The 21,382-nt window shown below is 37.8% G+C and overlaps 1 protein-coding gene across 2 annotated transcripts in view; it reads left to right on the top strand.

Moving 5' to 3' along the window:
- The window catches only part of SMYD3 (SET and MYND domain containing 3), a 418,391-nt gene that overhangs the window by 40,240 nt on the left and 356,769 nt on the right, over positions 1-21,382 (top strand). The window contains exons 2-4 of one of the 2 annotated variants that reach the window (XM_040599061.1): positions 9,349-9,412; positions 16,552-16,659; positions 17,764-17,821. In XM_040599061.1, coding sequence (XP_040454995.1) covers positions 9,349-9,412; positions 16,552-16,659; positions 17,764-17,821 — 230 coding nt within the window. The remainder of the gene's footprint in view (positions 1-9,348; positions 9,413-16,551; positions 16,660-17,763; positions 17,822-21,382) is intronic. The other variant, XM_040599062.1, reaches the window with a different exon arrangement.

The raw sequence follows: 21,382 nt of genomic DNA, 5'->3' as shown, positions 1-21,382 counted from the left end.
CCCTGCATTTCAGTCCTGTTTTCTAGCTTTGTGGGTTCTTCAGCTTAGAAGCAAGCAGAACTGACTATCTGTTCCAGTCACATTTGTATCCTAACTTGGGTGTGATCAGAACTTAAGGGCTCAGCAGGTGAAAAGGAGGGGTTAACTTGATGTACTTCCTTACCCAGTTCTAAATCTAGGAGACAAAATGCACTGCAATTTATTTTGAGCCCAGCTGCATTGCTATGTCTATCCAAGTTTGTTGCCTGTAATATTTTATTTTTTTGTTCAGCACTTTCCAAATGCATTCCATAGGGAATGAAGGGACTTTTGGATGTAGCTCTTCATATTTGGAAGCACAAAACCAAGTAGATAAGTATTGCAGGATCTCTAAAAAAAAAAAAAAAAAGGTATCCAAAAAGTGTAAATATGGCCAAGAAGGGAAAAGAGCTAAGCAGCAATATCTTCATCAGCTTTTTTTCTTTTCTGAGGGGGTCAGAAGGATTTATATTTCACTGAAAATCATAGATCTGTGTGATCCAGGAGGTAATAGTGGCAGGATGTAAATATTTACAGCAGTATGATATTTTGGACTAACAGCTTTCTTTTTGTGCAATGCTGACTTATGGGTCAACAAAAAAAGTACTTGGACATAGAGCAGACTAATGAACAATGCATTTATCATTTTTTATAGGGAAAAGTGAAAGATGGGATGTTTTTTTATGCTTGGCTTCATTGGATTGTAACCATATGTTCCAGAAATGAGCATTTAAAAGTATCACCTGTAGCTTTTTTTACAGGTTTCTAAGTTATAGATATGACCTTTTCATATTATGAAATATAATCTTAGTCTTCCTCACTATTTGGCTTTCTTTTTTGATTAAAAACCCAAGGTGAAATGAATGTGCTGTGTGCCTGAAATTAATCTGTTTAAGCCTGAAATTGCTGGAGGCATATTGGTGTGCCCACTGCAGGCAAACACTGGAGATAACCTTGATTTAAGGGAAGTTGTGTCAAAGTACCTTTGCAGGGCAGGTAGGCGTAGGAGACAATTTGTAGGAGTTACCTTGTGGTCTCAGAGCCAACTTCTGGTGTGTTTCTGCTTCAGCGCGCTCAGTGAGGTATAGCGGTGAGTTTCACTGGGAGGATAATGACAGTATTTTCACACAACTATTGATTTCTGTTGTGATGGCATTTGTTTTACTCATTGTGCATGTTGATCAAGTGTGGATGTGTGCATGTATGTATTACACGTGCTATGTGTGTGTACGTATATACACATATATAAACATAAAAGGTATTTTATTCTAAAGCTAGTCTGTCTTCTAGAACAAAAATGTACTATTTGGGGAGATGCTGAATGCTTCTCCTGAAGAATGTTTTCAGTTAGAGCCTTGTACTACTGAAATTACTTTTGAAGTCTTTTCTTGTTTTTCAGTTGAGAGATTTTCTTGTGTTTCCTTGCATAGGTTAGGATCAGAGGTAAAGACTGAAAGAAGAAATATAGTTCAAAGGTGTGAGATTAGCTGTCTTGCCTGTTTGAGGACGGCATTTTTATGTATATTTCTTATAAGTTCCTTCACTAGTTTTGTTGAAAAGCACTGCATCTGAAGCTTTTTATTAGTTACCAGCTTAATGGGGAGATGTACAGTTCTGGTTTTGGCTGTATCAGAATAAATACTGCGCTTCTAGTGGACCTATTTTCAGAAAATTAGTGTGGATTTTTTTTTCAGTTTAACTGAAGAAGCATCTTTTTGTGGCTCTAGATCACTTTTCAGTTTCAGCAAAGAATCTCGCACCATTCTGTGAGTGTTGGATTTTTTAAAAAAATCCAAACTTTTTTTCAAAATAGTGCAAAGAAGTTTTGAAACATGAACGTTTTCATATCAGAATTTAGCAATGCCGCTATCATTCCTTCTACATAAAATAGTAAATGAAAATCTACCCTTTGCATGTCTTTTAATTATTTTTGGTGCTCCTTTGAGTCCCAAAAGAAGAAAAAGCTGCAAATCCAACAGAAATTGTCAGAAAAGAGGATACTGGAATGAAGAAATGACTGTAACCAGTAACAAGGTCTTATTTAGAAAATGTTTTTCACAATTTTCAGACCAGGAATTCTTCAGAAGAAAAATCAAGATGCAGAAAAGTATTATGGGAAATAATACCTAACACACAAAACTAGACAAAAAATACCACCCGGAACATCCTGTCAGCTAGAGTCATATGACCCAGCGTATTCATTACCTATTCAATGTATATTTTAAAACCAAATAAAGTTAATACATATGTAAAAAACCAAAATGTGTAAGATCTGAATAGAACTGATGCCCACTAAGCAGAAGGATCCTCTCTCTCCCCTCATCTGTTTGAAATCTATTTTTTTTACCTGTAGAATGTATGCAGAAAGGTATTAGGGTGTTAAATATCTGGCTGGGAGTAACAAAGGTTACAGAAACCAGCAGCAAATGTGGGTGTTCAGGGTGGCATGTTCGACTTCAGAAGCCAAGACTTAAGTTAAGGGAAGTCATCTTGAATAACCTGTGTTTTTGTTTGTGATAGTAGGTGGTGTGCTTGGGAGTGCAAATGCCTTAACTAAACTTTTGCCACAGACCAGGTGCTTTTGCTGTTCATGTTTTTTGGTTTGGTTTTTTGGTTCCCCTGTTCCTGGACAATGCAATACCACTTTTGTAGTATGTTCTGGTATGAAGTGGTTAATCATTATATATGGAAATGAAGTAAGTGTGTTTTTCCTTTATATAAAAGATCTTAGTTCTTCCTTGAATAAGTGACTGATCATTGATGGTTAGCCGTAATTAGTATTTTTCAACTCTAAATATTCGTCATTCTTGCTGCCTCTCAGAAAGCTACTTCTCCCCAGTACTCCTGCTAGGTTAAAAAAGATTAATTCATATACTTAACACAGTGAGGTGCGCAAGTGGAGAATATGGGAGATTTTTGCGTGACTTTTAGGAACATAGGTTTCAAAGGCTTTTTACCAGTCGTACTCTTGTTCGCTCAGACCTGAGAGCTGTGCACAGAATAACCTTAGGACAGGAAAAACCCAGCGGTCTTATTTCAGAGGCCATGGGGTGCATGAAGGATGGCTTCTCCTCCACCAGCTGCTCTGCTATTGCAGAGCAGGTCCAGAGCCCTCACAGGGGAGAAGCCCTGAGCCTGCCAGACTGCCCTAGGTCAGCACCTCGGGCACTGGAGGGGCTGGGAACCCCTGCTGTGGTGCTGGCTTCGGAGGGTTGTTGCTTGCCAAGGGCTTGGATTTGGGGTGTTATAGAGTTGTATGCCTTGGGGTTGTTGCCACCTGGCCCCCTTTGTTCTTGTCCTCAGAGCCCTGCTATGGCTTTTGGTATAGTGGAGATGCCACCCCTGCCCCACAGGGCCTGGTGCCCACATGGGGCAGCAGTGGGGTGACAGCTGGGGACCAACTGTGCCACTACACTGCGTGATACTTCTGCTGGGAGAGAGATAAGGAAAATAAGTTGTAATTGCATTATGATACTCCCTCTGCTCTCAAATCTACTGAATCTAAAATAGCTGTTTGATATTTGCATCTTTATTTTTATTATTGGAAGGCAGAAACATATTAGTAAAATGATGAATGACATGTTTGCTTATTGTAGATATCGATTGCTTTCGCTTTGTGACAGGTCTGAAATGCACACTTGAGAGAATCCAAGCAGACTTTATGCACTTGACATGTTCGACTGAATTGCAAAGGTCTAAGAATTTGTTCAGGAAATTAGTTCAACATGACATGCATCTGAAAGAGCCGCTCTTTTGTTACATGTGTTATAGGACTTGATTATTAACTGAAAAACAGTATCAACAACAAAAATGCAGTAGGGGATTCATGTGAGATTGCCCTTTTCCCCTGCAAGCTGTGGCAGAATCAGAAGTGTGAATAAACTGCATAGAAAAGTGTGTTGAACGCAGTCTGGTAATCAAATGTTCTGTTCTATCTGGCCATTACCTCGTGAGCAGGGCTGCAAATCAAATGTCTGCTATCAGCACAGAAGTGTAGATGCATTTTCTTTATAAATTAAGTAGTCTAATTGTATTTTGTTGGAGTGTTGTTGTGGTTTTTTTTTTAATTGTATTGGGTCCTTTCCTGGCAAACGAGTATTTTGTGGTGTTTTAAACATTAACTTTAAACATTAATTAAACACATTAAAAGGGCATATGCTTTGTATGTTGTGAGAGTGCAGGTGTAGCACTGATAGGACCTGACAGTTCAGGCAAACCCTCGTCAGCCTCTTCACATTGGGATTTAGACTTGGCATGTTCTTAGGATTTTAGCCAAGTGTTTTCAGGCTGCCTCCTGTGCTGCCACTCATATTTTTGGGAGCAGCTTCCCATAGGCCTGGCTGCCTCACCACTCATCATCAGCCCCTCCTTACAGTGTTCTGGTCTTCTTGTACCTTTCACAAAAGGGATTTTAAAAAAGCCAAAAGGAAAAAAGTTACTTTGCTGGGGAGGGTGTGTGCGCCACTTCCAGTTGAACTGCCTTACTAGTTTTTTCCCTGTCATAGGTTTTCTTCTGTTTCCTGTCCATATCAATCCCATCGGACTTCCTCCACCCACCTATATATTCAGGTGTAGTTTTTGTCTTCTCAGTACACATTGGGAAAGCTTATACTATGAATGGTATTTGTAGACAATAATGATGAAAATATTTAGTTATATCCAAATTCCTCAGGTTAAAGATCCTTAAAGCCACCGTAATGCCACACTAGAGGACAACCGACAACCCCTGCTTATTTTATTCTTGTGGATTTTTTTTTTTTTTTAATTACAGGCTAAGATCCTCACTTCTGCTTGGTGTTTTATAAGGGGTTGTGGTAATCTGGAAGGTCTTGTTGAAGCTGTATTGGGAAATCAATAATTTATTTTCAATTGCTGCATCTTTCCTTTTATATTGCAGCAGAATCTTTTTCAGAGATTGAAGTATTACTGAATGCATTACATCAAATTCTGTGCATTTTCTTCTCATCCATGAAATTAGTCACGTTAGGCAAGATGCAGTAGATAACTTGTGAGTAACCTGATACTATCTCTAGTTGATGTTTACAGGTAATGAGAAATGCATGGGAGTATTTGACAGTGACTTTAAAAGTGTTTGAATAAAGCCTGTAGCATTAATAAAATATTGAGAAGGATAGGAATAAACTAGGCAAATTGTCTTACTTTTTAAAATGTTCTAAAATACATGAATCTTGTGTGTGTATATATGTATATATAGATGAGTCTTTTTGAATTCTTTAGATTAAGTGTTTTAGAGCATGCTGTTCTATGTTTAAAATGTCATGTAGCAAGATTTACAGATACTATAAATCTAAACAATTTATGTTTAATCCAAGAGAGAGGAAAGGATTGGAAGAAAAAACAACAGTTTCCTCAGTAGTTTCACTATTCAGCTCTGTAACAGACATTCTACATCTGCTGCTCATTCAAAGAAACCTTAAAATATGAATGGATAGTTCATTCATTATAAGGTGCCAGCAGGGGGTCACCTTATTCAAATAATCTGACTGGTAGTGTCAGTTTGGCAAAAGTCCAAGTTTTGAGTGATGGTCCTTAGATTTTTGTTACTGCAGCATTGTTAACCCTTAGGGACAAAGGATACAAAAGATATAATCCTGTGAAGTATTGAAACTTCTGTGGGTGCTGAAAGAATTTGGTGCTTTGTGGTGACAGGTCCACTAGTTGTTTTACAAAAGAAGGAATGAGTATGTGTTGGTGACTTAACACCTATGATTCTCGTAAATCCTGGTATCTCTTGGAAAAATACAGAGGTATACCAAGGCAAGGTATGCTTGCAGTATATTAAGGCTGCTGGATCTAGCCTTCTGATGGAAGAATGTGTAATCTGTAGGAGAGACTTCTCTGATAGTTATAGGCGTTCATTCATTTAAATTCTGACTCCAGAGGGTTATAATTACTTTGATGGGAATTTGTTTTACTTGCTGGTGCTGAGACTTTTTGGTACTTTAATGTGTATGGGACTACAGCTGCAAATGCTCTGCTATCAAAGCCCTAACTCATTACTGTGTTTTGATGAATAACATTTAGAACAAAAAAAGTCTGTCTTCAAAACAGTTTTGCTCAGTCATTCAGCAGTTAGGTGAACACTGAGTCATTTAGATAATACCATGTACCAATGAAGAGAAGTTTGATAGTGACTGCCAGCATGGGTATAGAATATTGAATACAGAGGAGGTATCTGGAAATGGAGAGGATTGAAAGCTCCTTCATGACCTTTGTGTGATTCTGTGCAGTCATGTAAGACAGACCTGTAAAGAGCAACAGGGATGGGCTGCGGAGAGACAGTCTCAAGGGCTGCAGCTGTGTGTGTGGGGAGCCAAACAGCAAACCAAAGTTCTAGGTACTTGACTTTGTTTTTTTTTTTTTTGTTGCAGGTCAGTAGGCAGATTTTTAATGGTAATGTTGCCTGTGATGATGTGAATGGTTGACTAGCAGACTCTGAATGTAAAAAAAGTGATAGCTAAACAAGTTAAAGATCTTGTAGTGTTTTCTTTTGGTAATTTGAAATGTCTAGCTTCAGAAAAACTTTAATCTGTATTATTAATTGTGAAATACCTAGAAAAAAGGTATGGATTTCTTGTAAAACATTTTATGTCCTTGATACAATGTGCTGCTTAGTATGAAAAGATGTGTCAAAACTTGTCTCAGTGGAAAAGAATTTATATGCGTAGTTTACAGGCATGTGTTTATACCTGGACTGCTTCTGATACCCAAATCATTAGGCAGGTCCAAACAGCATTTCTGCTTTTTTATTTTTTCTTTCCTTTTTTCTTTGTCTACAATAATTATTCTACAGAACGTGTTTCTTTCCAAAATTACTCTGACATGAAGCTTCTAATCTAGAATGAGAAATACATGCTTCTCTGTTGTAGGCTGGTTAAAGTTGTCATTGCTCAACCTTAAGAATGAAGCAGCTCTCCCCAGCTGGCATAATGAAGATTTCACACTTGTTTCGAACTCTGAATCATCCTCAGGCTTTGCAACTTGAAATCAAAACCCTGCTATGCATGTACAAGATTTTAGATTCTGTTTATAGGAATCCAACCATTGCTAGTTTTTTCAGTCTCCAGCATTGGCTTTGCAGGTAGGAAGGTAAAGAATGCACTAGCAAAACATGTGCTTTATATCTGAAACGTTCCTGTTTCTCCTGGTAGTTAGTAGGAATGCCTACAATATATTGTGTGACAAAACAGTGATTTTTATGCAGTAGAAATGAAAATGTTGTTACTTGATTGTAATGATCTGTACGTTATGCTCCTCTTAATATTTAACCAATGCAGCTATCAGAACTCTCCAAATACTTATGAGTCCTAAGATAGTGTATAAGCTGTTATTTTTAATAATTCAAACACAGATATATTTTGATACATTAGCAAAATACCCTTTCGACTTGTGAAGCTTGAGGGAAATGACAGGTTGGTTTGTGCTAGAGGATGCTCCATGGTATTTCTGCTGTTCTGCCCCTTACTCCTGATACTTTTGGTGTCATGGCTGAAATCAGTGGGCTAAATTCATCATCCAGAAGTTCTAGATTGAAATTTGTGGGCACGTTGGTGCTGTCTTTTTTAGGTTGTGGCTTTTGGAGAATATTCTACCATTTTTAAAGTCACCCACAGAAATGAAAATTTCGTGACAACTGAGTGGTGTAAGTAAAAGAAGGTCATGTTGTAAAGCAGTTAAGCTGGGAATATGACTATATGGTATACAGCCTCTAGATTACCAATGGCAGTGGGGAAGTTTTCTTTTGGTGTCAGCAGAGGCAGAGAATTACACCTTGTTTTAGACATACCAGTTGGGAGTGTGAGTGTAAAGAACGCACCTAGTACTGATGTGCAGGCACTGGGAATCTTGCTGTGAAAGGTCCTCCATCTGATCATTTGAACTTGCCCTTTCTGTTCAAAATGGGCTGTGTTAGATCCATAGTTACTTCCCAATTAAATGGGAAGGCTGTATTAATCTATATAATAAGATTTGAGGTGGCTAAATGTAAAGCACTATAGCAACACAAAGATTATATAACTAAAATTACGTTTTGAGGGGGAGAGTGGTGTGACTGGCACATACCTCCTTCCTTGCCTTGCAGAAGGATGGAGAAGGGGGTTCTGAAGAGTAGCTAGTGGTGATAGTTTCTTGGGTGTAACTAAGCTGTGTGCAGCTGACAAGGTTAACAGTGGCACCTAGTGAAGTGTTGTGCTTGGTTAAGGTCAGAGCGATGGCCATGAGGGGAAGTAATAAGGATTATGCCACCCATACGGTCTAGCTAATTGTTTTGTCTGTAATGTAACTCTCCTGTCTTCAGTTTTAAAACCAACAACAAATATATACTGTTTTCCCAGCCTAATGAATGCCCGCAAAGCATGTAACTCTGCATGTTTTCAAAGTGGAAACTTCCCAGTGTTACTAGGATAATGTAATATCTTCATTATTTTCTACAGGAAAAGGAGGGGAGAGAAGCTTCGAAATCTATTTTGTTTCTACTCATCTAAAGTAGATATCTTTAGTTGAATTTTTATACTTGAGGTGTAAGATTTGCTCTGTGTGTGCTTGCTCATTTACTATTTCCTTAGTGTCTAAAAATGTACATAGCTTCAGTGATATTTTCTTAACTCATATAATGGTAAAGTAAGACAGCAACAGGAAATGGTACTAGAGAGATGTGTTTGTGGTTTTTTGTGTTTTTTTTTCTTTTTATTTTTTTAAATTGTGATGCATAGCTCTGGTAGTTATTCTAGCTTTCACTGGACTTTTATTCTTTCCTCCCCCCCCCCAAAAAAAAAAAAAAAAAAAAAAAGGATTTTGGTGTTGCTGTACACCATTCAGAAGTATTTTCTTAGAACAGAAATTTCTGCTGACATGTCAACTTCAGACTCCATTATAATGTCACAACTACAGGTTCACAGCAGGGTCTTGCTTAAGACAGATAGTGACGCTTGCTTAAGACAACACTTAAGAGAGAGAATAAATAGATTAGGTAGCTGTATTGCACAGCTCTGATCATGTTATCTACAAAATCAAACTCTGAAGGGTTATAGCTGTATGGAAAAAAAAAAAAAAGAAGCACATTTGATATTTCTTTACTGTTGATCCAAAGTGGCCCCAGAGGTGCTGAGTCACATGAGTAAAGGGTTGTGAATACAGTTTTGAACATAATTGTCACAATTTGTTCTTGTCTAACAGTGCATTTTAGACTACTCTTGGTTTTCAGATATTTTTCTTGCCTTGAAATATCTGAAAATTGCTTGTTATGTAAGAAGGATAAGAACAAAGCTCTATTTGTATTTATAACTGATTTTTTTTTCCCCCCCTAAACAGGAATGAACATCTGCACAGATGCTCTCAGTGCAAAGTTGCTAAATACTGTGGTAAATCTTGTCAGGTAAGATGAAAAATAACAGCTGTAAAGGGTTGGAGAAAACAGCCATTTGAATTCTTCATTTACGGGGTCTCCATGCATGTAGAACACTGTCATACCTCCACACTGCAATTTCTTAGTTGTAGTTATGGACAGAGTGTGTAAACATGCTGTCCTTTTTTATTTGAGAATTTTTCTAGCTACAAATATAACATTATAATCAGTGCAATAGACAAAACTAAGCTGAAATGTGTGGGGTTTGGCTATGCTTTGTTAGAGGAGGAGGAATAATTCTTCAGCTTTGCTGGCTGTCAACTCAAGGCTCCAAGTCAATTTTGAAGTAAACCAATTTGTATTTCAAGAGTAATTTTTATCATGGCAAAGTATATATTTCAGTTTTTTTAAGAGGAGATAAGGGTCAAGAATGTGCAGAGAAGAGGTGGCCTTGGGCAAAACTGCATCTCTGAGGAGATTTTCGAGAAGATAGAGCCAGGCTCTTCTTGTGTGCCTTGTCCTGCCCCTGTACATGGCGGGACAAGGGACAACAGGCTTAAGTTGAAAACAGAGGTTCCCGTGGGGTATAAGGAAAGGCGGTTGCACCCTAGGGACAGCCAAGGGGTGGAACAGGCTGGCCAGGGTGTTTGGGTCATTTGCGTGCTTTGAGGGTTTCCAGACCCCACTGGGTAAATTCTGAGCTGGGTCTGACCGCAGAGCTGACCCTGCTTTGCAGCTAGAGATCTCCATAGGTACCTTCCAACCTGAATTATCCTGGGATCCTATCCTGTGAAACAGTTCCTAAAAGTGTCTTAAAGGCTTTTATATTTGACTTGTGTTGTCACTTAAGCATGTGCACCAAAGTTGGCAGGACTTGGTACTGAGTGGATGTAGAAGGGTAAATGACTGTAAGGTCTTACACAGCAGAGAACCAGGCAGCTGAGATGTGAACCATGAGGGTTGTCTTACAGATCCCTTAAATATTTAAATGATTCCTCTTAGCTTTGCATTGTGATTTCTGGGTTTTGGTTGCTTTTTTTTTCTTCTTTTTTTTTCTTTTTTTTTTTTTTTTCCTTAAATAAAGAAAAATGAAGAAAGCTAACTAATGGTCAAAACAGACTACTACTGATAGTCTATTAAATGTACATCAATTTAACTTTTAAAGTCCTTGATATTCAAATGATCTTTTCACATATCATGTGCTTCTATAAACAATTCTGCCTTAGTATAATCTACAGTATTCCCAACATGCCAGAACCCCCTCCTTTTTGGGATTAAAACATATGGAGAAGGAAAGGAAGATGATATGTCATTTTGATTCATTGTATGGCAAATGTGTGAAACGTACATTAGGTGCTTACTGTAGCATCAATAATAATGCCACAGGTAGATTTATTATGGGAGATCATAAAGGAAAATATGACTGTGAAGAATATAAAACCCCCAGAGTATTTGCAAGGTAAGTTTAAAACAAATATCTGCCAGGGGAGTCATTGGTAAACCTTCTATTGGTCAGTCTCTAATGGGAAATGAGACTGTGCTGGCCCTGACCTAATACCCTGTCCCAGTTTAGGTGTAGTGGCAATGAAGGTAGGAAATGGGGCTTTCTTCTTGGGGAAAACAACCATGTGAACATGTTTCAGAGATTCACAGTAGATAGCCTGAAGCCATCTTGGGTATCAACGTTTTGTGCTTCCAGCGCCAGTGTTCCTGTGCTTGGAGCCGTCCGCAGTTGTAGGTGGTGTTTTCAGTGAGACAGGTTACGCTGCTAAAAGTAGTCTGCACTTAAAATGCTGTGTATTTACTGTTACATAATATCTTGAACTGTTAATATCAATATATTTGTATTGAGTTAATATTATATAATATCCTGTGCTATTAGGTAGTAAGTGAGAATAAATGAAATTTTTTTTTTTCTAGTCAAAACAGTGAGTTTATTGGGATTGATGACTCAGGGTAGGTGATCCAGATAAAACTGAGACCAGCCAGATCCGTTTGGTTTTGAGGACTGTCCTCTCGTTCATACTACTTCCGATAAGCTAGCTAAACTACTGTGCAGCTCTGGTTTCATAGCAGCTGTTAGCAAAGCTCTCCTTGGCCAGGCCAAAGGCTTTGTGCTCTACTTAGCTGCTGTAGATTTAGTGCAATTCATTAATATGTGTGCTTCTAATTAAACTAATTGCTGAACAAAGTAAACAACAGGTTATTGAATGAAATTGCAGCTTGCACATTTAAAAAATTGAATATTGGCAGAACAGGACTATTTTAGTTTTTTAATACAAATAACTTCAGAATTCAAATTGTGCAGTTGGATTTACAATTTATACTTAGTTGCAGAATGATTTGATTATTTTTGTGTGTGTTAAATTAATCTTACAACTGAAAATACTTGGCTTATGCTTAAAACCTGACAGTTTTCTGGTGAATGCATTAAATGAAATCAGAATGCATGTAAAAATCTGACTTAAAAAAAAGAGATTAAAACTGAGTAGCTGAACTAGGTTTAGGGTAATAGTTGACTTTGTTAAGGAAACTTCAAAGTAAGCACATCAGGGGATTTCCATGTTAGGATGTACCAATATGAGCCATTTTAAAAGCTGCAAATACCTTGTAAAAATCTTCATTTGATTTAAAATGTCAGATGGTTGAGAAAAACTGTCTTTGGGCTAACCTATAGAAGACAAAATAGTCTTCTGAAAGGTATTTACCTTTTTGGAACTTAGTGTGAAAATTGTTATCCTTTAAGGAGATATGTAGGCAGAGCCAGGAGTCCTGATCAAAACTATATGGGAATTCGTATTTCCAGTTTGTAGAAATCTCCATAATGTCAATATTGAAAATTTCAAGTGAGTTGTGCCAAATTTCAAATCCCCCCCCCCCCCCCCCCCCCCCTTTTTTTTTCTGTCAGGCCAATTGAAGCACTTTGCTTTCACTTTTGCCACTTCAATTCAAAAAATATTAGAAGTGTGGTACTGGAAGCTATCACAAGAGATTCTTTGGACTGACCTTTTTCAACTCAATTCTGATTTCAGGATCAAGCATATGTAGACCTTTTGTTTGTAAACTCGAACCCCCTCGCCCCCCCCCAAGTTGAACCTCATAGACTTTTGCCACTCTTTGACAGGTCTCTGTTGTATCCCCTTTCTCACTTGTTGATGCTGAATTTCCTGGAGCTGCCTTCTCGCACTGTTGGTTGGGTGCCCCTTCAAACCACTTCTGCTGCTCATAATTAGTGCTGTGATCTCCCCTGGCAATGTTTATTAATTTGGTGCATCCCATAGACAGGGGACCAGTGACAGAGATGACAATCCCTGACAAATACGAGAATCATTTCAGGTAGAATTCAGAATGTGTCATTATCAAACATCATTAAAATGGCTTAATTAAAAAAAAATTATTTTTAACAAATCAATACCTTACAATGGAAAAAAGTCCCACTTTTTTAAAAAAAAATCTCTAGTCTTCAGCTGCTTTTTATTAGCAACTTAATCTGCAGGAAGCATGCATTTTTTTTTTTTTTTGAACCTGCTTAGGTTCTTTCATAGGGTTAGGGAGCACTGGGAGACAGGGATAACATATGTCTGTGCAAGAATGGATGCACACTGGCAAACCAGTTTATCTAAAAATATACAAGACCTTGCAGGTAGATGCGAGGGGCCTTTGCCAGTGCCCTGAGCCAGCAGGAGATGCTCCTGGGCCTGGGCTGTCCAGTGAAACCCAGTAATGCTTTGATGCTTGTGTGGTGCTGGTTTGGAGCTGGGAGGGGGACAGACTCTCAATCTGCCACCACTAAACCACTATATGCTGCACTATCTCCTAAATCATGTGGGATGCTGACCTTTTTACTTGCATAAAACCTGAGGATTTGTACTTGACTGAGAGAGAATGATTTGGGAGGAGGTAAAAGGAGGGATACTCTTTCTGAATTACTAAGTGTAGTGAAGCCCAGAGGAGGGCTGGGCACTGCCCTGGGCTGTTGACTCATCTTTCTTCGCCTCCTTTTCATAGTGTTCCTTTCTAACAGGCGAAAAAATAAATCTGTTGCAACATTCAAGACCTTCTGTGGCAGGGAGCAAGAAAGGTTGTACCAGGTGGCCGTACCTCTGCGCTGTAGTATGTATACTGTAGTATACTGCTCGTGCTGGGTATAGGGTATAGGAACCTTGACTGAAAGCCAGGATGTGTAGAGTTAAAAAAAAACCTCCCCCAAAGAACTGCAGGGCTAATATAAGCCCACCAATAAGTATTGTTAGAGACTGATTTTAAAAATCGGTCTCTCCAGAGTCACAAATCTTCATGGTTTCATATTGTTCTGTGTTGTATTGGTAGTGAGAAGAAATATTGTTGAATTTCAAGACACTGATGGCATTTGGAGCTGCCCCCCCCTCTTCCTGGCCAGCTGGGAGGAAGTGAATGCCAGTCTCCGTTCCAGCGCCCCTTCTGCAGGGGAGTCAGGCTAATTCCTTTTTGGCGTTGGTTTCGGCCAAAGCGCTGTTTTGCAGAAGGCGTGTGTTTGAACTGTTCTTCTCATGTGGGAGCATGTCTCAAAGAAATGTGGCATATGATGCTGTGTGGTACTGCATTTTCATCTCATTAGGGCTTTATTTGTTGGGTAAGCTATTAATCATTTTGTTGTCACCTCTAGCATGCTTAAAAATCTGTGCAACATTTATGTAGGGAAAAAACCTGACAGATAGAGGCTCACCCCAAAGAACAATTTTAGTTTAAATAGGATAAAAATGCCAATATAATTATATTACCCAGAATGTTGTCTGGACATTTACAAGCATGACCTTGTTTCTTCTAGACAGGAATAATTCTATTCAGCACTAGATACTTAACTTTTATCTGTCAGACAGCATGTGACATAACTGTATGTGGATTAATGCCTTCTTGGTGTCATTTTTTCCCCTTTAGAGTTATGGGTAAAGGAAATGAAATCACAAATCTCCCATGTATCTGAAAGAAATAAAAAGTCCAATTTATTTATTACGTGTAAGCCAAAGGGCAAAAGAAAAAACTTGAATGAAATGGAATAAATGCTGCTGGTGCTGAAACCTAGTTACCTGAGCAATTCCCCCATTTAAAAGCAGCTTAAGAAATAATTGTGATAGTCTTTGTAAGCTTACGCCAGTGTCTACAGGTGTGATGTGCACTTGCACATATCACTTCCATTCCCTTTTTTTTTATTACTGAACATGTAATTTCTTTATATTAAACATTTTATCATTTTCTGTGTGGCAGTTACCTAACAGAAGCTGTTTTTCTGAGTTTGTGCTTTGTTTTTTTTTTTTTTTTTTTTTTTTTCTTTACTGCATATCTGTAAGAAAATGCCACTTTCAGAAGCCCTTGGTTATATTGAGTTCTTGTCATTGTAGCAATTTTTTGTTGTGCCTTTTTTTTTTTTCAATTTACTTTTAAAAAGTATTTGAAACAGCTGGGTGGCTTCAAATATATACTGTGAATATGTAAATAAAATGTGTAAATATGTACTATGTTAATGAGTTGGGCTTGGAGTTTCTGTAAATTATAAACAGAATTTTCAGCTTGTAAAGACACAAGGCAAAAAAAAAAAAGTGATCAGAAATTTACTGTTTCTTCCAACATGTTTCTTTGGCTGAAGACTCATTCTTGTTCCTCTTCCGCAATAATTTGGGAGGGACCAGTAAAGGGAAAAAATTTAAATAAATCTCAAACCTGCTCTAGGTGAACCTACCTTAGCAGAGGGTTGGACTAGATGATTTCCAGAGGTCCCTTCCAACCCTGACCATTCTGTGATTTCAGTATATAGCAGCTTTCCCTCACCTTGTTATCCTGTTTCTTCTCTGCTATGGAAATGTTAGTCATTGTCTGCTACTCTAATAAAAGTGACCTGTGAAACAAAAATTGCAGGTTCAGGTATTACATGCAACTAAAATATTTTTGGTTCCATCTGTGGTTTGGTAAGTTTTGGTTACAGTGACCATTCCTGGTCTGAACTGTGAAAATATCATCGCCAGTCCTCCCAGCCATGGGCATTCATGCCTCATCAGCTCAGGGATCTTTGGGGACAGTTTCTGCAGCATGGAAAACTTGACCATTGCTTTAGAGCATCTGCATTTTGTTGAAGTGGATAGGCACTGAAGGCCTCTGCGGTCTCGATTGCTGAGTGAATGCTTGCCTAGAGTGCTGTGTATGTTGGCAGAATTAGAGGAAATTTTTGCATCTCTTCTAGTTCTGTCCCGTCTTGTGAAGTATACAGCTCCATCTCTTTTTACCACAATGAAATGAGAATTAGAGCCTGTTTTTTTCCCCTCTAATACAAATTTCAGCTAGCTGGAATGGTGATATCAAGTTGAACTAAGCTGATGATCCTATTTATAGCACATTGCATAAATGTAAAGAAAATTATTTGTGTAGCAAGAACATGGGACAAAAAATGAAGGTATTTGTTCTAGGTTTCTATGCAGTTTTCATTCTATCTTTGTGTTCCTAAAGGCATCAGATAAAATGCTTGAAAAAGTATGGTACAAACTATGTTGTCAGACAGCAGCATGAAGCAGACTGAACTAGGGTTTGTATTGGCAAGGAACTGGACTGGGAACTTGGCCGTATGTTTTTTTGGTTTGTATTTCTCTTAAGTTGTCTTAAAGGTAAGGTTAAATTCTGGAGTAGCATAATGGTGTCATGAACCTGCGCTGCTGTAGCTCCAGTGTACTTAGTATCAGTTACACAATTAATTACATCAGAGGAGGGAATGGAATGGTGGGGTTAGTTTGAGTGGATAACCCAGCCTACCCCTTTTCACAACACTCGTATTATAGCTGCAGTCTTAGGCTGTGCTGGTAAAGTGTGTGTGCGCTGCTGTTTGTTTGGCAGTCGGCATCTGAGGTTGCCTGTGTTGGAGGCTGCCAGTCAGTGGCCATCAGTACCAGAGGAAGGTCCCTTCCTGGTCCTTTGGAGCTGACTTTTGGCTCTGCAGCTGTTCCTCCCAGCCTGGCTCAAGGGCTGTGATGCTATTGTGGCTCTGGATTGCTGGGTCCAGCCTGTGATGAGGCTGAGCATGTTTGTTTGTGTGCATATATAAATGCTGATAACTACATATATATAAAATATATGTTTATATGTAAAAAAAATAAAATGTTAAGTAACGTGCAGTTTTTTCTTTCTCTTTAAAAAAATCGTAATAGAAAGAAGCTTGGCTGGACCACAAGCAGGAATGCAGGTGTCTTAAGAGCATCGTGCCTAATTTTCCTCCAGACTCTGTGAGACTTGCAGGCAGGATTGTTTTTAAACTAGTAAGTGGCATTTTTTATATTTATTCAGTGTAGCAAATACAGATAATACTTTTTCACTCTTCATTTTTAATGTAATTAAGAGCTAGAAAGCTGAAGTGACTGGGATCACTGGATACAATTGGACTTCATATTGCATTACAAGATTACTGATTAATTTGCAGAAATGCTGAAAGGATCAAGAGATACTAAAATGGACGCAATTAAGCTCAAGGGACCTGTTTTTCGACTTTCTCTTCCGATGACTGTATGGTAGTTTTTAAACTTAACTCTGCCTAGAAGTAAAGCACAGAGGGATGCTGTTTTATCTTTGATACTACTGAAGTTAATGATGCTTTTCCATTAATTTTGCTGGGAACCTCATTCAGCCTTATTTGGGTGCATGGTAAGGACAGATACACTGTTAGCTAGCCCTTCCTTTAGAGGGCACAATGCATGCTTTCAATGTTGGGTTTCCTTAGTGTAATTTACTTTTTTTTTTTCTTTTTCTAAACTCTCATGGAAGTCCTGGGTGTTTGACATTGCCGTGGTTTGATTCCTTTATGTAGACTAAATTTTCTGTAAGGTTAAGCAGCTTATGACTGTGTGAGACGGTAAATCTAAAAGGATTTGCCCATTTTTTTGCTGACCCTGCCATGATGCTGTCTGTCTTGGGTAAAAATGCATGCATTTGTTGTAGTCTGAGGTGATAAAATAGGATTTCACATCTTAATTTATACGTTGTTGAGAAGAGTGTGTACATGATTGTTTTTAAAGGACAAATATGTACCCAGCTATACTGTGTGTTAATTATAGTCACATGAAATCTGAGACTGCTAACCTCATAAATTGCTTTCAATTATAGTGTGAAGGGCCAAAATAAATTACAAAGGGTAAGCTGCCAAAATAAATAAATAAAATAGTAGAAAGTGTTACATAACACTTCAGGGTTGTTTTTCTTTTTTTTTAGTCTAGTTTACACCAAGTATGGAATGACCATATTTATGTTGATGCTGTTAGCCTTTTGTAATAATCTTACAGGCATGTCACATTGAATAATCAATCTTGTAGCATGTTTTCAAGATAGTGTGCGCTATGTGAGTGTTAATTATCTATTTTTCTCTACAGCTTAGACAATCAATGTGCCTTTCTGAGAGACTCTACTCTTTTTCCGATCTTCAGTCAAGTAAGTAGTCGTCCAAGTTCTGCTTTAGAGAATTATTTTCTTGCAGCTTGCCTTCTGAGGGTCTGTGCTGTAGAATAACAGAATGAAAGACAAAACCTGCTAAAACCTTTGTGGGGAACAGTTTGTTCAAAGATCAAGGGAAAAAAACACGTGTATCTTGTTCAAGCTAAACTTCCACCTGATTTTTTGGCTTTAATGTTTTGTCTCATTTTATAGTGTACATCTTACCTGTTCAGTTTTTAATTTACCTGATGTCTGCCTTACTACATACAGTGGCAATATTTTTACTGTCTTATATTTTAGAAAATATATATATTTTTACATAGAGCTTTTACTTTTCCAATATTTATTGCTGTTGCATAAAACATCAAAATATCTTCCAGAAAAAGGAAAGAAATCTAAAATTTACAAGGGATATGCCTGTTTTCTATGTGACTTTTTTTCAATGGCGCAAAATGATAAAATCGTGTAGATATTTTAGTGGTTTCACAAGTTTTAACTGCTTGGGTGGGAAAGGATGCTCATTATAATCTCTCAGCAGAGCTAATGCTCTAATAGAAAACATTTTTTTCCAGATTTTTATGGTAGCCTAAAGTTTAAAGACTTACAAGGGAAGAAATACATCCTTAGTTCATTCTTGCATCTTGCTTAAAGGGATTTTCTAGAGAGTAATGTGAATGTTTTGATTACTTCTATAGTTTTTAGCATTATTCAGACCTTTGGCTATAAACCGGCTTGATCTATTCATACAGTTAGGCAGAAATAAAAATCACATAAATATAAAAAAATACAATAACTAGTGTTATGTTTTACCTCTGTACATCCTGACATTCTGCCGCCTTCTCCCAAACTGCAAGGGCAAAAGACCTTAAGAAGGCAATGAATTAAAAGGGGGGAACAAAATAAAAGAGGGAATCCATTTCACTAATTTAAAACAGCAGGATTTTCTTCCATAGATATTCTGAAATTGTGTGACAAAAATTTATGGGGAATTAGATGAGTACCTGAATTAAAAGCAGCATTTCCAGATACTTCAAATGCACTTAAAATGCTGAAGACTATGGACTTCTATGCTTTGTGGCACTGCTGGGACCCAGGGGAAAAAAACACTTCATAGTGCACTATTGTACCAATGGCTGTTGCACAGTGACATGGGAGGAACTGGAAGGAATTGAAGAATTTCCCTTTGAATATTGATTGCCTGTACAGCAATTGTCTCTAGTGTAGACAAAGATTTTTGGGTAACTGCTAATTCCATACAAACTGAGGTTTCTTAGTACCCCTCAGGAGATGATCTCAGCTTCCCTTTACTTGACTGGAGACAAGGGGAATAGTGTGATAAGTTGTCTGGAGAAAAGCTTGTATTGCACAGGCCTGAGCTGAAATGGGAAAATTGTACAAAAATCTGTAAAATAGTCAGAAGCTTCTACTCAAATTCTCGTTTTGAAGGAAATGCTGATATGACCTGTGATACAGGTGGAATGACTGTCCTCTCACTGACACAGAAACAGCTGGTCAATAGCAAGTTAGTTTAGCAGGAGGCAGATGAGAAATCTGCATCCAGTGCTTCATCTGTATTTACTCTTAACAGCTTTAATAACAATTCCTGTGTTATCTTCTTAACTCTAAAGCACAAGGTGTTCAGTACTCCTAGGCATTAACTGAAGTTGGTACTTTACAGGATACACTGCAAATGGCCTATGACGCTTGCATAATCTTACGTAAAGGTTTTGGCTGACTCTTTCCTTCTGCTGTTTTCACAGCTTCCTTGCTAGAGTGAGTAGATGTTTTTTATGGTTTTGTGGTTAGAACAGTTCCAAAGAGTATTTTGGGATGGTGTGACAAGTTGTAGTAGCTGTAATGCTTTCTGCTGCCTCTGTATCCTCAAAAAGCTACTGTTATTAATAACATTTTTCCCATTTACTGCACGATTTGTGTTGATAAACATTTACTTTCCTTTGATGCTTGGTAGAATCCATAGGAAAGTCAGAAAAGCATTTTTGTTAGAGGCCTAAGTGTATAGGGGGAAAGATTTCATTGGAAGGAGTCACATGAACTGCAAATACAGGCTGTGGTCTTCTGAAACAAGAAACTTCTCAGGAAGTGCCTGTATAATAGGAGATAGTATTTCAATACTAATCAAAAATATAACAGAATTGTAATTGATACACCTTTTTTCTACTTCTTGTTTTTCTTTTTTTCTTCTCCTTTACACTGTTACTTTTCAATGTTACTTTATACGGTTGGGTGATTTTCAGTGTGGGAGACAAACTGAATAAAAGCATATGAAGTTTTAATCACTTATTGAGTAAGTATCTGATAAAATATATAATACATATATTTTTAAAAAAAACAAAAACAAAACCATGTGGAAACATCTGGCCCTTTATGAAGTTTTATTCCCAGCCCCATAGTTCTTTCAAATCCATTGTGTACCCTGAAACTCAAATTAAATAGGAGGGGTGTCTGCGTGCTTTGTTACTTCCAGTTCTCATTTATTATAAGACAATTCCTTACTTATGAGGTTCTACAGGCTTGCTATCTGTTACAATCATTCAGAAGTCAACTTTATTTTAGCCTAACAAGATTCAGCATGCAGCAAAGAGTTTGTGTACTGGACTATGGGCAGACCTTTTGCTACTTTACTTGTATCAGCATCAGAGCTGCATAATTAAATCCCCATGCCTTATTTAGAAAACTTTCCACAGGCTTTTTGTAGCATTTTCTTTCCCACGATAGGGTTCGTACACAACTGAAAAAAGTTTCTTAAACACAAAATGAAAATATTCTCAAATTTCCTTTCACTTTGCTTTTGGCCTTTGCTTCTTGATGTGATGTGAAAACCAGGTCTCGATCATTTGCTGTTAAAGATCGCATGGGACTTTTTGCTGGGATCATTAGCTCTGATGTCCTGGACGGATTCCAACATGAATGATTGCATTCTGCTCTCATCTCTGTCAATTCTCCTGAAGTTCCAGTTGGAGTTGGTATTTTTGTTCGTATCTGTCCTAAGCTGCAGTGTCCATTTATACCATGCTGCTTATATGAATCCTCTTCACCATTCTAGAGTTTTTATTTGATAACAGTGAAGCAAATCTTGCCTTCCTCTCCTTGTTGTAATACATTTTGCAATGTGTGTCAGGTAGCTTAAGATGAATGAGGTGATGTCTTGAAAGATTACATTTGAAAGAAGCAGCATCTTTAGTTTCAAAGGACTATTACATAAGAAATACGAGTATATGTTTATGATTTTCTTTAAAAAAATATTTAAACTTGACTTTTCCAGTCATCTAGATGTTTTCTGCTTTTCTTGCGGATACAGTCCTCATAGATATGATACTTTTCTATACCAGAGATTCCCATACATTGTAAGGAGCCCACATGTCTGGATTTCTAACATGTACATTCATTCTGGTTTGGATGATCACCCTCAAATGTCCACACTGTTAAGATGCACATGGGTAGTGCTGTGGGTAGCTATAAAAAGGCAAACACTTCAGTTAGGTGCGTTTTGTGCCAGGTGTGGAGAGGCATATCTCAGCATTCTTAGTACTAACCGGT

Source organism: Falco naumanni, chromosome 6 (genome assembly GCF_017639655.2).
Source record: "Falco naumanni isolate bFalNau1 chromosome 6, bFalNau1.pat, whole genome shotgun sequence".
NCBI classification, from domain to species: Eukaryota; Metazoa; Chordata; class Aves; order Falconiformes; family Falconidae; genus Falco; species Falco naumanni.
This window is presented reverse-complemented; position numbering and strand designations above follow the sequence as displayed.